This window comes from Pipra filicauda, unplaced genomic scaffold (genome assembly GCF_003945595.2).
Source record: "Pipra filicauda isolate LSUMZ 115617 unplaced genomic scaffold, ASM394559v2 scaffold9_size5747161_pilon, whole genome shotgun sequence".
In the NCBI taxonomy this organism is placed as follows: Eukaryota; Metazoa; Chordata; class Aves; order Passeriformes; family Pipridae; genus Pipra; species Pipra filicauda.
This window is the reverse complement of record NW_024105198.1, coordinates 3,128,081-3,145,460: the sequence shown is the minus strand read 5'-3', so window position 1 is coordinate 3,145,460 and position 17,380 is coordinate 3,128,081. Positions and strand designations below refer to the sequence as shown.

At 56.2% G+C, this 17,380-nt stretch overlaps 1 protein-coding gene and 1 long non-coding RNA gene across 2 annotated transcripts in view; both read left to right on the top strand.

Moving 5' to 3' along the window:
* The first annotated feature begins 12,183 nt into the window (after positions 1-12,183).
* The window catches only part of STARD8 (StAR related lipid transfer domain containing 8), a 45,575-nt gene continuing 40,378 nt past the window's right edge, over positions 12,184-17,380 (top strand). The window contains exons 1-2 of the mRNA XM_027730942.2: positions 12,184-12,324; positions 14,518-14,551. Of these exons, the coding sequence (XP_027586743.2) occupies positions 12,280-12,324; positions 14,518-14,551 (79 nt within the window). The 5' untranslated portion in view covers positions 12,184-12,279. The remainder of the gene's footprint in view (positions 12,325-14,517; positions 14,552-17,380) is intronic.
* Positions 15,236-16,346, top strand: LOC120322546. Its single transcript, XR_005562313.1, has 2 exons — positions 15,236-15,464; positions 15,968-16,346. It is a non-coding gene; the product is annotated as an uncharacterized LOC120322546 (long non-coding RNA).

Here is a 17,380-nt window from a genome sequence, read left to right as displayed (position 1 = left end):
AGAAATGTGAGCAAACATTTTGTTCCCTTGTACTTGCCCTGAGATGTTGGACACTGTTTTGTGGGGCTTTTGTTTTGCTTAACACTTTTGTAAGAGGGAGGGGGTTTCTTTCTCCAGTCCCTGCAGGTGCTTTTTGTACCTCACCTGGAGAACCACAGGTGGGCAAGGGTTGGGTGTATTTTGGCACAGGGATGAGAGCTGGGATCTGCTTTTGGAAACTGTACAGAAATGGTTCCTGTTGTCCATTGTTCTCAGTCAGCAATCCAGGAGAGAGCTTCGAAACATCTGGGGTGAAAAAGCTGCTGTAAAATGTCCTTTTTCCTACAGTTGTGCAGATAGACAAGATAGCAGTCTGTGCTGTAAACACTGCTAGTGTTGGGGGTTGGGATGGAAATCACTAAGTTGCAGGTTAAAAGTGCATTTTTGCATTTGGGGATAAGGAACTGCTGTGACAGGGCCTGGCTGTGGCACCAAGGGGCTGGAGAGGAGCTATAGGGGTTTATTGACATGGGGGCCATGGAAATGGGGAATTTTTAAGCTTCCATTAAATTATTACTGGTATGGAATGTGGTTTTTCTTCTAAGTGTGCAATTTTTTGTTAATTTAAAAGTTAGTTCAGCTTTATGAAGCTGAAAAGAAATACTCAAGGGAAGTGGATAGTAAAGCTGTTGATGGCTACAGTGGGATTCCTTGAGCCAAATCTTTCTTTCCTACAAGAACTCAACCACACTTGCAGAGAAATCCTTGGGTTCTGTCTCTGTAGTGTCTTGTGACTTGAGCTGCTGTTCTAGCTGAAGGATAATTGGATCATTTAACTGATCCAGAAATATTTTGAAAGGAAGGAAAATGATTTTTCAGGGGAGTTAAAATCCCAGCCTTTTCCTTGTTTTTGGCTTGGATCTGAGTCTCACAGTGATTTGTTCTATATCAACACTCTTGGTTTATACAAGAGAATAAAATTATTCTTACATTAACTTGCTTTACTTTTCAGCTGGTCACTGAGTTTTTCAGTCAAGAACAGGCAGAAGTAACCTGGTTATGGGGGAAGGAGTGATTTTGGTTTGGTTTTTGGCTCATGGCAGTCCCCCTTTGGCATGGCAGCCATCGCCTCCTAAAGCTGCGACATCTCCAGGAGGGTCTGTGCCACTGGAGGTGTGACCTCTCTGTGGGTTTGAGCTGGCAGCAGTTGGGAAGGAAACCACACTTTTTGGGTTTTCATGGCTCCAGTTGATGTTATAATTGGTTCCAGTTGGTTCTGGAAGAGCCGTGGAGTAGCTTGGCCTTTCCACTCGGAGATCATGATTATTGGAGCCCTTTTTGTGAGTGGAATATAAAGGCACAGAGAGACGGAGTGAGGAGCACCAGTGGGAATGACTGGAGAGGAACTGTCTTAGGTGATGTCAGGAAATCAAGAAGCCCAAGCTGGGATTTGTTCCTCAGCCACCCGTGGATGTCCTGCAGAGCCCCCACTGTGACAGAACCACCTTGTCCCTTGGTGGGTGGGCGATGCCAAAGCCAACAGGACTCAGGCACGTTAAATACAACCAAAACATTTCAGTTTAGGCAAGTGAAATGCCTGGATATTTGCAGATGCCTGCAGTTAATGCTGGCAGTGCTTTAAAGTACTGGTGTTACCTCAGGGTGCTGAGTGCCCTCTGAATGTCCCTTGTCCTGTCCAGGTGTCCAGCCATCCCTCCCCGAGGACTGTGCAGGTGAGTGATCCCTGGGACCGCAACAGAGGTTTAGCTTGTGCTGGAAATGTCTGTGGTAACAACTGCTGTACTTTCCAGGGGGAAAGAAAAGCAGGGGGAAGCAGCTCTGTTGCCTTTAATGAAGTGTTTGAACTCTTCTGCAGAGAAGCAGCTGACTTTTTGATGCACAAACCAGGCTTGCTTTCCTACTAGGATTTTTCTAATACTGTTTATCAGCAGAAGTTGTTGTATGTGTTTAATTTTGATCTATGTAATACCAATAAAAAGAAAATTTGTTTTTAACTTGAAAATTTGAAAATTCAAGCGGGCTGAAGGTGCCGTGGGCAGTGTGATGTGCGGGTGGAAGCTCTGTGCTCTCTGTGCTCTCTGTGCTCTCTGTGCTCTCTGTGCTCTCTGTGCTCTCTGTGCTCTCTGTGCTCTCTGTGCTCTCTGTGCTCTCTGTGCTCTCTGTGCCTGTCCCACGGGAGCTCCCCGGGCCCAGCTGAGGCAGGAGGGGGAAGCTCCCCAGTCCCTGCCCTCGTGTCCCCCTGGCCCTACAGGGACAGCAGGACACGGCCACGTGTGCCAGAGCCCCCGGGGCTGAGCCAGGACGTCGCCTTGCTCAGGCTCAGATCTCGCCAGTGCTCCCAGCTGGTCACGGACAGCTGGGGGAAGGAGCAGCAGTGCTGGTGTGCCCCAGAATTGGGGTTCAGGTGGCTTCAGGGACCCGAGTGTGCCCCAGCAGCACTGGCCAGGGCTCAGTGTGCTGACTGAGGTGGGGGTGAAGGGGGAACAGAGACCTCATGAATGAATGGATATTAAACCCCATCTCTGAGTGGCTAATGAACGATAGGCAATTAACCCCACCCCTGACCTGGCTAATGAACCAATGGCAATTAACCCCTTCCCTGTCCTGCACTGGGATTTGAGGCGATGGCCAGGACTGTGTCCATGCTCTGCACTGGGGATGCAGAGTGGGTGACGGTCACTTGGGTGACAGTGGGGACACCCATGCCACAGCCATGGCAGGTGAGCCTTGGTCCGGGTCTGGTGGCAGCAAGGACACGCTGCCCCTGTGCCGGGTATGGGCTGCGGGCTGGGGAAGGCCACCACGGCCCGATGGTCACAAGAGGGCAGCAGGACCGCGCCGTCCCTGACCGCCTTTTGTAGCGTGGTTCTTCCCCCGCCTTGGTTTCCGGCTCCATCGGGGTTGCTCCGGGATGCACAGCCGGGGTTTTCGGGTCCCGCAGCCAGGACGGGGCTTACGGGCAGCCCCGGGAGGTGAGCTGAGTGTTGCCAGCCTCGGCCTCTGCTGCGGGTTCTCTGTCTGCTCGGTGAGTTACCAGTTTGAGGCAAGAAGATACTTTCATTCAACAGGGGGCTTTTTTTGAAAAAAAAAAAAAAAAAAGGCAATTTACTGGACTGGAAATGCAACTCTTCCACTCAAAACAGCTGTTCCTGGATGCAACTCCATGGTTTGTAGTTACACTTTATTTGGATAAAGCTTGGATTTAGCATTTTTTCCCCCAAGCTAATTTTTTAAGGCAAGTATACTGTGTGCTGGATTGTAACTTAGGGTAAATGAATGGGGCAGGTAACAGTGGAAGGAAGGACTTTCCCAGTAAAATCAGGGAGCAACTCATCCAGCGAAGCTGTTGACTGACCCCTGGCACGGTGAACCCGTGAGCCCCGACCTTTGGCTTTCCTGGCAGGATCGATGGCATGGCTGTGGGAGCTGCAAGTCAGGCCAGAGGCTGCTGAGTCTCCACATCGCAGGTACTCGGCACAGGGGTCGCAGGCAGTGAGGGGTGGGACGGGCACGCTGTGCCCAGCATGGGGGGTTCCTCAGTGCAGACACGGGGAGAGTGGCACTGGGGGCAGTGACAGGGAGCCCAACAGCCGGGGCTGCTGCTGGCACAGACTGAGAGTCACTGTGTTGCTCTGCTGTCAGGGGGTAATGCTTGTGCTGCAGGGGAGGGGTCCCTGAGAGAGAGAAGTGAAAGCTTGCTGTAGATTTGTTCCCAGCCATGGTTGGAACAGAAAACAATAAGGGCACTTCCTGATGCAGGTTCACTGTTTCCACCTCTATTACTCTTCCTGACCCTTGTCCCTCTGTCCACGTTTAAGGGAAGGGAACAAAGTGTTGTTTGGGGTGTCACGGCCTCCCTGTGCCTGGTACCTCAGCACATCTGCATTCTGAGCCCTCTGTGGCTCAGAAGCTGCTGTTTGTGCTGTGGATGGAGGTGAGGGAGCATCAGTGGGAGCCTTGGGCACAGCGGGAGGGCTCCTGCCACACAGTGCTCCGTTGTCCCTGTGGGGCTGGCAGTGGGGGATGAGCTGTCCCAGTGCTGCCATGCCCAGGGCGGGAGCAGATGGAGGGATCCCCTGTCTTGGCTGAACTCCTCCTGCCTGTGCAGAAGGCTCAGCCTCAGCTCCTCCTGAGGGTCCGTGAGCAGCATTTCCTGCCCTGAGACACACCTCAGGCAGCAGCTGGCTAAAATCCATGTACATGAGCCCCCTCCAAACTCCTCCTCTTCCCCCAGTGCTGCATTGCTGGCAGTGGAAAGAGCATGATGTGAAGCACAAGATCCTCTGAAGGGCTAAAAGGAGTTTGGTATTTTAAAAGAGAAATGAAGAATACAAACCCAACTGGCTGAGCTGAACAGCCTGCACTGTGAGTCCACATGTTCCAGTGAGGAGAGCATGGACATTCCTCGAAAAAGGGCCATTGCATCCCTTTCTAATCAAATGGGATGGAAAGGAAAATGGGAAAAGCAAACTAAATGTCATCTCCTGAGTGGTTCTTGCTAAGAAGTTATGATTTTGCGTTGCCAGCTTTGCCAGCGGTGGGGGTTCCGTCCATGGACAATGGACACAAGGAGTGCTGAGCACCAAAAGCCACTGGTGTCTCCAGGCCAGTGGGGTGAGCTCCCAACCCTGCACTTTTCCTCATCAGCTGAAGATGAGGAAGGTGAGGCAGGTGTCTGTGGCTTCTTCTGTCCAAGGAGCAGCGAGTGCAGTCCTGAGGATGAACGTGACTCTGCGTCGATCCATGACAACTCTGTGCCCTTCCTGTGGGGATCTTTTCCTCGGAGAACTGGAAGGCACTGGCCAAGATTTTTCAGCCTCACAGAGAGTCCTGCAGGGCACAGCGGGGATGCTACAGGCAAGAATAAACTTTTCAGCAGCAGTGAATTGTTGGCTTTTGATGAACATTCCCAGACAAAGCCTGGGCACGTGCTCGGGAACGGCAAAACAGATCCAGAGGGGCTGCTCAGGGCAGACCTGGGGAGAGACCACAACACCCTGGACTGGGACGAAGATGAGGTTAATGATGAGGTTAATGCCTCCTCGCTGTCCCTGGGGGAAGTGAAGGCGTGTCCTGGCCAGCTGGTAAGTGCCTCTCTCAGTGACTGTGTGTGCCCGTTACCTGCGCCCCACTCCCTGCTCCCTTCAGGTGCCTGGCTGGTCCTGATGCTCTGGCAGACACCGGCTGCTCTATCTTCTCTTTACCCTAAACTCCTGCTTCACCCTCAACACCTCTGGTCCTTGTTATTTGGTTGTGGAGGACTCCAGGCTCTGCCGTGCCCACATGTGGGGGCTGACGGAGCCTTCGGAGCAGCCCCATCCCTGCAGCTGTTCTCCTGGTGCTTCCCCCATCCCTATGGCTGTTCTGCTTCCCACGTCCCCACTGTTGCAAGGCAGAGCCTGATGAGCTCATTGATTTCTACAAGAAAAAGGCAGAGGGTAAATTTTGCAGCTCAGCAAGAACTGCTGGATTTCACTGGGATTGTGTTTTCTGGTTCTTTTCAAGTCTTTTCCTGGTGTTTTGTGTTTCTGTCGCAGGCTCATAAACAGAATGTGCAATTATTTATCCCAGGCACTGATTTAAAACCTTCCTCTCCCCGTAACTCAGCCCTCCCTTAGCAAAACCCACAGGGCTGAGAGCTGGGATGAGGCTGAGAGCTGGGATGAGGCTGAGAGCTGGGATGGGGCTGCTGCCTCTTCTTTCTCAGGGTTTTGGAATTCTGCCCAGCAGCAGAGGGAAAAGCCCGATACAGCCCAGCCCAGCACGTGGTGTGGGGACACCAGTCTGCACCCCACCTGCAGCCAGGATCTGTTCCAGAAAAACCTCTTCTACCTCTTGATTCCCTTTGGAGCAGGGAAGCACGTGGCTCCAGCTCAGCCCCTGGCACAGGGCTGGCAGCACGACCCCTCCCCGGGACAAGCCTGGCAGCCCCTGCAGCCGTGGGGGGCGAAAAGAATTCGCTGTCACATAATGAGTCTTTGTGTGTGTGAGGGTTGGCAGAAAGGGTTTTCTGAAGCTTTTTTCTTGGAGCTTTCTTGGCACCCCCAGAGAAGTCTGGCAGTGGCACATGGCTCCTGTCCAGCCCTGGAAATGCCCTGGGGTGCAGTGCCCAGGGGCACGGGATGGGCATGGGACGGGCACTTGTTGTCCCAAGCGTGAAGTGTCTCTCCTTGTCCGTGCAGTCAGTGGCTGAAGGAAAGGGCATCCTTGGGCAGGGTTTTTGACTGAACAGGTGCCAAGAGAAGCTGTGCCCGCTGCTGGTTTGTTTTCAGTGTCTGCTGCCACCTGCTCTGTGCCCACTGGACCCGTCTGCCCATGCCCTGAGCCCCCTCAGCTTTGGGGTGCTCTGCTCTCGGGATGCTCACAAGATCAGCCTGGCCCTGGTGGGGTTTCAGCAACCCTGGGCTCTTGAGGATGAGCCAGGAGGGTGTCCTGGCCCCTGACTCTGTGCTGTGGTGGTCTGTGCCTGAGCATGGGGTTGCCAGTGTGTTATGGTGACAATTCTCTGGAGACCCCAGCGTCCTGGAACGGGACAGCAAAGCCCAGAAAACCAAACTGGGCACTGGTGGTCTTGCAGAAACCCTTGGGCCCTGTCACCTCCTGCTCCAGGGCTGAACGCTTGGAGCCATTGTGGGATTTGACTGTTGGCACCCAGAGCAGAGCTACCATGTCCCTGTCCTGTGTCCCAGTCAGTCCCTGTGCCGTGTCCCCAGCTCTGCATGAGAAGCTGCAGTAGACAGGGTTTGCCTCCAGATTTGGGTGTGGAAAACTTGGTACATGAATGGCCCATCCCTCCATGAGTGAGGGGAGGCTGCTGTGGATTCATCACAGGGGTTCAGCTTGCAGAGGCCTGCCCTTGCAGGGAGCCAGTGCTGCACCTGACGGGATTCCTCTGTCCTGGGAATTAATTCCAACCCTCAGCCAGAATTAGGGCTGGGATCCTCCCCAGACAACAGCTGTCGCCAGAACTTGGTGCAAAAATACCCAAGTAGCTCAAACGCAGTTTATTACGTGGCATTTCCTTGGGGCAGCCCGAGGAGGAGGTGTCCCTGCTGCCTGTGGTTGTGTTTTGGGTGCTGAGTGTGTGCCAGTGGCAGGTACCACCCTTGCCCCCCCTAGGTGTGTGTGTGTGTCTGTACACGCGTGTGCAGGAGCACACGTGTGCTGCCAGCCCTCCCCTGACGCTCCTGGGCGTTTGGCCACGGGAGCTTCCCTGCTCCTGCTAATAATAAGAACTGCTGCAATTCCTTGGGCTGTTCTGGCGCCTGCCTTGGGGGTAGAGGATTAATGTCCCAGGATTAATGTCCCAGCCGGGCTCCAGCAGCTCAGTGCTATTCCCAGGGGAAGGGAAAGATGCCTGGTGAGCGATCTGCTTATGCCCCCTTTTATACTCAAAAATGCAGCCTGATTTATATTTCTTTTTCTCTTCAACATGCTTGAGTGAGAACTGGAGCACAGCAGCAGGTTTTTGCTGGAATTCTGTCCTGCGTGGGAGCCTCTGTAGACGCTCACAGATATTTACTCCTGGATGCTTGCTTATTATTACCAAGTTAAAATCAGATGGATACATGGGTCTCAAAAACCCCCAATTTCTTTCCGTATCACTTGAGTCTATTCATAATTTGTGTAATTTGTCTATAGGATCTCAAAAATGTCACCCTATCAGTTATGCTCTTTTGAATGCGTTTAAATAGCTCTTCCCCCATACTAAGCACATGCCCAGGGCTCTGTTGAACACCCCAAGCTTTCTGGCTCACAGCTTTGGGCTTAAGGACCTGTGGAAGTCTCAGGGAATGGGGGCAGGAGCCCCCCCAGCTGGCACAGCAGAAATTCCCCAAAACCATCAACTGATTTTTTTCAGTGATGTTGTCTCTTGTTCAGTAAAACTGAGGTGTTTAGCCAGTCTATGAGGGCTAGTCAGCTGAAAAGTTTGTTTGGCGCTTGTGTGTGTGCTAAATCAATCTGTGTTTGTAAATTCTCTCACTGATGTTTGCAAACTGGAGCATCCTGTGAGGGAAAAGCACAGACCCAGCCTGTGCCAGGACTCCCCACTGGATAGGGAGTGTGGGGGGCTTCTTGCAACCCTGGATGACACCAGGAGCCCTTGGGTTGTTTCTGGGAGCCCAGTGGATATTTGGGCTAAGGAAAAGTGTCACTGGTATTGGAGGGCAAAGCATCAGCAGGACACAAGTGCCACCAGTGCTGGGAGAGGCAACATCCTGCTATGCTGCCTCAGCCCTCTGGAAGGGCCGTGCTGAGGGAATGCCATGGGACCGGCTGGCTGCTTCAGTGCTGTGGGATGGAGGGGTTAGTGCCTTTGGCCCCAGAAGGCCCTTCTGGGTGCTGCCCAGCTCTCAGGAGTGCTCCCCTGCTCACCCGAGCGCTTCCTTCTGCCGCAGGAGCCGGCACGTGGGGATTAAGTAATTGCCTAATTGCCCATCCCGGACGGAAGCTTTCCCGCAGCGCTGGGTCTGCCCGCGGGCATCCCAACAGCATCCTGCCCCCTCCCTCCAGGCAGCGTCCATCCCAGTGCACCCCACCTGTTTGCTGTTGGAGATGGGAACATTACTTTGGGGTTATTTTAAATGAGGAATGTTTTAAGGGAGAAGCAGTGGTGGCAGGCAGGGAGCTCAGTGGTGGCATGGGGCGGCTGTGGGACAATGGGAGCTGGGGAATGTCTTCTGCTGCCCTTAGGCATTCATGTCTCTCGGTTGGCTCTGTGCTCTGGCCGAGGCGGTGCCTCTCCAGTGCAGGGACCCCGCAGAGACATTTGGCCTCTCGGGCTGGAGCCCAGTGCCGAGGTGTGAGCAGGGACCCGAGCCCCGGCCCTGGGCTGCACTGGGGCTCCGGGGGCTTCCGCGTGCTGGACTTTCCCGGGCAGAGCCCCGCAGCCCCTTGCTCGGGGGCACATCGGGGGGGTTCAGCCCTGCCCTTGGTCTCTCCGCCTCCCCGGTGCCGCTCCCCAGGGCAACAGGTTTCTCGCGTTCTCCCCTGTCCCTCCACCGCCCTCGTGGTGTCACAGCCCCAGCACTGCCAGCCCCCGCCCCGCGTCCGTCGTCGGGAGAAGAAAAGGGTCCCTGTTCCCGCTATGCTAATGGGGAAACGCCGGCTCCGCGGGAGCTGCGCCCTTCCCGACCTCGGGAAATGCCTGCGCACAGCGGCGAGTGGAAAATCCCCGCGTGCCCACGGCCGGGGGCTGCTGGGGGTGTCCCCCGCTCACACCCCTGCAGACACCCCTCAGGTCCAGCCTGGGACCGGCCCCCGGGAGCGGTGCCAGCGGCGGGTTCTGTGGCCGACGGGGACACTGCCCGGCCGGCCTCTGTCACTGATACTGTGCAACAGCCGGGACAGCAGTAGCTCATCGCTGGACAGGAATAGCTCCGGCCGCGGGGACATGGGATCCTCCAGGGAAGGATCTGTTGTGGGGGGAGGCTGTACCTGTCCTCCAAAATACCATCTCTGTCCCATGACTTTCAGAGAACGTGAGATGCATGTGGCAGTGCTGGGGCTGCTCGGTGGCATCCCTGTGTCCGTCCCAGCTCTGGGCACTGGGGATGGCTGATGGCATTCACCACATGGGAAGCTCTTTGTGAGTGTGTACAGGGTGGAGTTTTCCTTAGAAATCAACCTTTTAAAATTAACTCAAGTTTAAAATGGGTTCTCACACGGGTCTGAGGGTGATAGTGGTACACACATGCATATAGATACATACATAGAATGAGTGGACATTGCTTTTGCTTTTGCTGTAGCTGGCTGTGGAGTGGGTACATTAGGAATTTTGGGAAGAGCCAAACGCAGCAGTGGGGTCTGTGTCCCGGCACCACTTGGCAGAAATACCCATTTGGTGTGCACAGTTCCTGCCACTTCCCCATGGATCCAGTCCTCGGGAGCTGCCAAGGATAGTGTCCTGGCACAATGAGGAAGGATTCAAGATGTAACATTACTGGAATGCTTTTGGGATGACTGGGTAGGAAGAGGCTACTCAAGTATGCAGAAGCCGCTGTGGTTTGTCTCCCAGGCCTGGGAAGGAGACAGACTGCTTCTATTTGTGCTAACTTGGCTTTTTTGGCTTTTGGAGGAAGTGGGAGAAGGACTCGCCACCGGGGGGAGCGGTGACATGGGGGCTGTCGGGGGGGGGCTGTCAGGGGCGCTTTTCTGGGTCCTGGCAGGGTCATGGTTGAAGCTGTGGGGCTGCCCCCCTGTCTGTAAGGGCTTGTCTGATTTAGGCAGGACAGAGCCACCTGCACCAGCCTGTCCTGATGACTTTGTGGATGGATGGATGGATGGATGGATGGATGGATGGATGGATGGATGGATGGACAGATGTCTCTCTTGCTACCCCATGTGCTGCCTGTGCTCTCTGGAGCGGGCAGGTGCCCATCCTGCTTGCCAAGCAGAGCACAGTGCTGACAGGTGAGCCCCTGATAGGAAGAGGAGCCCAGTGCCACAGAGCCTGGCAGTGCCCCCCTCCCTGTAGGGACAGTCCCTCCTGTAAGAGGTCCCTTCAGCCCCAGCCCAGGCCCAAGTGCCCTGCTCTGAGGGCAAAACCTGCAGAAGCATTGAACAGCCTCCTGGGGCTGCCCTGAGTGACAGTGGTGGAGCCTTTCCCAGGATCATGGTGGCAGTGCCCTTCCATGTCCTGGCCGCAGTGGTGGCCCCTGCCAGCTCAGTCCTCTGGCAGCAGTGCTTGGTGAGATGTGTGGGGATGTCTGGCAGTGGACATGGAAAGGTGACCCCGGTGGGACACGTGCCATAGAGGTGAGACTGCCTTCCCAGCCCCGGGCGTGAAAGGAGGAGAAAAGGGACTGATAATACAAAGCTTGCACTGTGCTTCAGTGCCCCTGGCCCCGCTGAGCTGGCCCAGGAACACCAGTGACACGGGGGACAGGGTGAGGAGCTGCAGCTGGTGCCAAGCCTGGGAGCAGTGCCAGAGCCCGCTGAGGAATGAGTGAGGGGAGATGGAAGGAGGCAGCTGGAGCCAGTGCTGGGACTCATCTGCCTGTGACCTGCTGCCAGGGCCATGGCAGAGCCGTGATGGGGCCACGGCAGAGCTGTACTGGGGCCATGGCAGAGCTGTGATGGGGCCATGGCAGAGCTGTGATGGGGCCATGGCAGAGCTGTGCCGGGGTCATGGCAGAGCTGTGCCGGGGTCATGGCAGAGCTGTGCCTGCCTGCAGGGAGTTGCATGGGCGCCAGGCTGGGCATGGGCAGCACCGTCCCTGCAGCATGTGGAGCTGACCCCAGCCTGGGATGGGCAGTGGGCAGGAGCAATGCCACGGGCAAGCCCGATGCCAGTGCAGTGTGGGTGGCACCCACCGAGGATCCTGTGGGAGCAGGGCTGAGCCCGGGCATCGCTGGAGATGGTTGCCCTTGCTTATTCTGAGCTGTGCCTGCAGGAGGAATCCTGGGGCTGTGAGCGGAGGGCTGGCACAAATGCTCATGAAGGGACCTTTAATTGTGGCCTTTGGAAACAAATGATGTTTGTGGAAGGCAGATAAGGAGCTGTGAATAGCTGGAGTGAATGGCTCAGTCATATTTGCTGGCTGGGGGTGGTTTTCCCTGTGTTGTTCCCTCTGCTGGGGTCTCTCCTGCAGGCTGGCCCTTCGTGCCCTTGCTCTGTGCTGAGGGTGCTCGCCGTGCTCGGCACAGTAAGCCTGGGTGCCCATGGTGGGCCTGGCTGCCAGCTGTGGCCAAGGGGAACCTGGCTGCCTCCTGTGCCCGCAGTGGGGCCAGCAGCACCTGAGCATGCGGGAAGCCGTGGCAGGGGCATCCAGGGATGACACCATGGCTGGGTATCCCTTGTCCTTCGGAGGGGAGAGCACCGGGAGCTGCCAGTCAGCTTGGGCAGCACTGGAGTGACAATCTGAACCGTCCGTTTTTCAGCGTCCTACGTGTGCCTTTGAGAGCTCCAAGTGCCTTTCTCCCATTCCAGTGTCTCTCTCCCCTCGCCCCTTCACGCTGCCTGGGAATGGGAGCAGGCGGTGCGTTCCAGGCAGGAAGGAAAGCCTGGAGCTGTTTAAAACTCGCAATCTTCAGGGAATTTCAATCGCGTCCAAGCCTGTTCACAACCAACTGAATAACGGTGCAGGGTTTGAATGCTGGCCCGCCTCCGCCGCTGCCTCCTCCTCCTCCCTCCGCCCGCCGGCCGCTCCTGCCCGCACTGGGCTCTGCCCGGCTCCGCTGCCGCGGGCGCTGCCATGGGGGTGCCGGGGGGGGCCCTCCCCGCCGGGGGCAGCGCCGCGCTCTAGGGGGGCTCTGCCGGCCCTTCGCCTGCCCATCATGCCATTGCTGGACTTTTTCTGGTCTTGCTTCAGAAGAGCCAAGGTAAGGGACCGCTGCTTGGTGGTGTCTGCCGCTGGCACCCTCCAATTTCAGGAGAAGCCTCTGGAAGGGACGACGGGGACGCATCCCCGGCGGCGCTCGGTTTGCTCACAGTGTCAGCGTCTGCTCTGGGGGGTGTCGTGCCCGTGCCCCACGTGCACGTGAGAGGTTCATTTTGGCTGGGCCGCATGTGGGTGTGCTGGTCCCTGTGCCTGTGCTCGCCCGCTGCCCGTCACTGGGTCACCGTCACTGGGTCACCATGTCCCGCACCAGCAGCCCCGGGGGGCGGGGGCTGTGCCCGGAGAGAGCGGCGGTGGGCTCGGGGGCTGCGTGTGTCTGGGTGTGCTTTTGGCCCTCCGAGGTGGTCCTGCCATGCTCGGGTGGCGTAGCTGGGCTGGGACACCCCTTCGAACTCAGAGGCTCGGGTTGCTCCCGTTGCAGGAGCACGGCTGCCTTGGCCGACCCGCAGGGCCAGGGTGGCTGTGAACGACATGACAAAGGAGCAGCGAGGCCGGGGGCCCCCAGTTTTTAATTTCCTGCAGCAGCGGCTCTCATGGCATCTGGGATTTTTCATTGGGCTTTAATTCGTCATCTGTCGCCTTAATAAAGAGCAAATCTCCCTGCCTGCCTCTGATCACTATTGGTTTATTGTGTCCCAGCCCACGCAGTGTGGTGGGAGGTGAGCTGGGAAGATCGTAGAAATATGGTTAGTGTGGATTTTGGGAGCTTCAGATTGGGAAAAGCATAAAATCCCTCTCCAGACAGACCTGTACACCAGGCTGAGCCGGGCGAGTGGATCTGCTGCGGTGAAATGGATGTGGAATGCACACTGTCCCCCGGGCTTTCAGGGCAATGCTTAAAATAGTTGAGTCTAAAAATGACATTTGTGAAATTCATTAGTAATATTAGTGGCTGTCTTGTCCCTGCTGTCTCCAGAGAGCTCAGCTGTCCTCGTTAACCCTGCTTGTCCCTGCGTGCTGCATGTTGGCATTGCCATCGTACTCGTGGTGGCACAGAGACGGACACTGGCTCCTGCATCCACCTTGCCCAGCTGCAGATCCCAAGGCCTCCAGCCCAGCCCATGCTGGCTCCGGTGCCTGGGGGCTTCAGTGATGTTGGAAGCAGCCAGTAGACCACTGGATTCAGCGTGTCACCTCAGCCCGACGTGGGGTCTGGTGGCCCAGCTGGCCAGGGCACCACCTTCCTAGGTGCCCTTGGTGCACACTGATGGCCTTGTGTGGGGCTGAGGCTTCTGCTTCAGTCTGGCCCCTCTCCCTCCGTGCTGGTGTTGCTCAGCTGCTCTGCTCACCACGAACAGCCGAGGAATTTCTTGAAGAGGGAGAAACGTGCTGGGCTCTGTGGAATTAAAGCTTTCCAGGTTAAATGAGGTGGAGCTGTGGCTGGCGGAAGATTTCGTGGGAAAAGGAAGGTGTGGGAACTGACTGGGCAATGCCAAAGGAGCTGGAGGAGCCCAGTGCCCACCCCCATGGATGTGGGCTCTCTGTGAGGTCACAGTGATGTCTCCGGCCACACTGATGGCCCCTCTTGGGCAGGCGCTGCTGAGGGAAGCCCGGCAGCAGGGACATGGTTAAACCCATCTCTCCTCGGTCATTCCCAGCCCTGCTGCCCCGGCAGGAAGAGGGGTCCCGGGGGTCCGTGGGAAAGGCCGGCTCAGCAGCGCTCTGCATTCCTGCAGGGATCCTGCGGCCCCTCCGGCCCGTCCGCGGGGCTGTGGCAGCGCTCCAGGGCTCGTCTGCACCCGGAGCGGGCCGGGGGTCCCGGGCTCTGGGCTTGCCTCAGGACCGGGGAGTGGGGGACCCTTAGCTCCACCTCTGCAAATTGCTGCCATCTCCCAAGTGCTGCTGAGGCTCCACTGCTGTGAATCCCATTGCTCTTGGCTTTCCTTGGAGCTGGGGTGGTGGGGGCGTGCTGGGCACATTGTGTTTGCCCAGCACTCAGGGTTGTGGGTGGTGCTGGCCTTTTAAAACCAATGGGGCTGATGCCCTGGGGAGAAGCCTTTGCCAGAACTGTGCTTCTCCTCAGAGCCAGAGCAGCACTTCTGGTCCCAGCTTCTCTCTGGGCAGAGGAGAGGCTGGAGGGGGGACTGAGCCTAGACATGAGGGGTAGCAGTCCTTGAGTATGAGAATCAAATCTATAAAAAAATTATTTCTGTTCTTTTTTTCTTTCTTTTCACAGAGTTTTACTTTTCTAGAAGATAGGAAAGATGCAGGTAAGCTATGGCAATGTTTTTTGGGCAGGAATATTGTTGCTGTGGGATGGGCAGGGGTCATGGGAAGAAGACAGTCCCCTTGCTGGGCTCCTGGGTTCATCTGTCAGCAGTGTGATTTTGCCCCCAGACTGTTGTTTTCAGAGGGATATATTTGCAAAGGGCCTTGGTTCCTTTTCGATTCCTCTCTTTGTGGTGAACAGCTTTGTGCTCTGCAGATAAACTCACTGGGAGCTTTGGAGCCTCGGCACTGCTGTGACCCGGGAAGGAGGGTCTCCCTGGCTCAGAGCCCCTTGGCTCTGTGTGACTGAGGTGTCTCACGTGTGACCGTGGGGCAGGAGGGACTCGTGGTGCAGCTCCAGGCTGATCCACGGGGATTGTGTGCAGCTCCACCAAACCTCTGCCAGGGTGGGGGCACAGGCTGGGGGTTGGGGCTGCCCTACCCTGTGGGGCTCGTGGGTGCTGGGAAGGCTGGTGGGAGGAGGAGAAGGAGGGGTTGTGTGCCAGCAGGGCTGGGAACCAGGGATGGAGATGGGGCTGTGGGCAGGAGGGTCGAGGTCCCGCCTTTTGTCATCCCACTGGTCAGTGCCATGGGGGTCTTTGCACAGTGACACCCCCAGAATCAAACCATTCCATCCTACAGACAGCCCATGGACACTGGCTCTGACAGCCCTGGAAATGGGGAACCTGGAGCCCAGGGCGGCTCTGCTGCTTTTGACACAGGGCTCAGGACAGGCCCTGGGGATGGTGGCTCTGGCACCGGAGTCAGGAGGAGAGTGGCTGCCCACAGTGTTGGCCAGAGCCTTGGTGCCATGAAAAGGGAAACCTGCCATGCAGGGAGCCCATGGGATGTGCTAGGGAGTCTCCAGTCCCCTGATTGGAGGGCAATGCCCAGGGGCCTCTTGTTTTCATCCAGGTAAGGGTTAGGTGAGCTCTGAGCCCAGCTGGAGAGAGCTGGGAGCACAGGAGAGCTCTGGGCAACAAAAGGTACTTTGTGAGGGAGCCCCAGAGGTATCCTGGGTGGTCTCTGGCCCTTTCATGGCAGAGATTAGGAACATGAATGTCAAGAGCTTTTTGAAAAGGGTTAAAGAGCCCCGTGGAAAGGAAGAGGCAGGGCTGGATAACACTGTGACTGAGATTTTTTGGGGAAGAACATTTATAGGTGTTTTCCCCTTCATTAAAACTGCCTGTAGGATCCAGGTCTCTCCTGGTGAAGGCTCAATGACACTCACACCACCCCAGCTGATACCTGCCTGTCCCTACTGTCCCTCCCACTGCCCTGCCTGTGGCAGGACCCCCTCTGGCCCACCCTGTGGTCCCCTCCAGCAGCACCTCCAGCTGGGTGGGACACAGTGCCTCTGCACAGTCCCAGCAGGGTCAGGTTTCCATGGATTTCCTAACCCTCTGCTTCCTCTCCAGCATTCACTTCCCATGTATTGTTCTGGAAGAGCAGAAAGGAAAGGCTCACAGACTGGCCGTGCACGTGAAAACTGCATCCTCAGAATGAACTCCTGCCAATAGCAGCACCAGGACCCTCCAAAAGGGATTGGGAGGTGCTCTGCAGATGTCACTGAGCAGTGACTCCTCTCACTGCTGAGGGACAGGGATGGAACTGGTGGCTCCTGGCAGCACAGCCAGGTGACATTGCAGCATTTCAGGGTGGGCTCCTCTGGCTGGACATGGTGAACTAATGGGGAAAAGCAGCACAAGAGACTCGGCTGAACTTTTACCCCTGCATGAAATAATAAGGTTGTATTTACCCAGCATCTGGATTGCTGAAAATAACCCTCTAAATTTAGCTGTTGTTGATGTGTTGTCACAGCTGAGCTGTTCTTCTCTCCTCACATGCAAATCTCCTGTGCTGGCTCGGTGGGTTTGTGGCCTGAGCACGAGGCCCCTGTTCCTCTCCTGGCCTGTGCCCATGTGTTCAATTCCCTGGGTTTTGGGGAGAAAACGGGGACTGGGATCTGGTTTTATCATTGCCAAGATGGGTTGGAAGGGACATGGGCAGGCAGGGGGCTGTGCCAGGACTGGTGGGTGTGCAGGGGCTGCACCACTGCCCTCGGCACTGGGGCCACACCCCGTCTGTGGTGTCAGTGCCGGGGAGATCTGGGGGGACTCTTGGGCTGGGTGGGCTGCTGGACATGGCAGCAGGGACCTGTTCTGGGCAATTTTGGAACTTGCTGAGAAACTGCTGCTGTTACATGGTGGAAAAGGCAGTCACAGGGCTGGGTGTGGGCTGGAGAGGTGGGAAGTAGAAAAGCTGAACCGAATGTGATTATTAGTGGTTTTGGTGGGACATGTGATGAGGGGATTCTGTGCTGCTGCTCCTTCTTCTTCCTCTTTCCTGCCTGCCTGGGCTTGGGCTCAGGCTCAGCTGGTGACTCACACTGAAACACTGACCTCCACCCCAAACTAATGCCGGGTCCCTCCTGGCTCTGCATCCCGGGGATGAGCTCTGCTACTCCTTGGCCTATTCCTCATGAAGGAAAGGAGATGTTCCTCAAATACTCTCATCTTCTCTCAATTACAGTCTCTGTGGCCTTACTCCTGCACCCTCCCCTCACCAGGAATGGATCCCTGCCTGGCCAGTACATGTGCTTTTATCAGTAAAAAAGTTTTTCAAAAAAATAATGAGGTAATTCCTAAACAAGGCTTTATACACTAAAATTCACCCTGCCAGAGCAGTTTGTGCCCCTTCCATCAGATGTTTCCCTAGGAGCTGGGACAGCCTCTCCTGAGGCTCCAGACATGATCTCCAGCCTTTCCCTTCCAGCTCATCAGTGCACCCCTGAGGCTATTTTGGAGCTGCTGAGCCTTTTGATGCATACT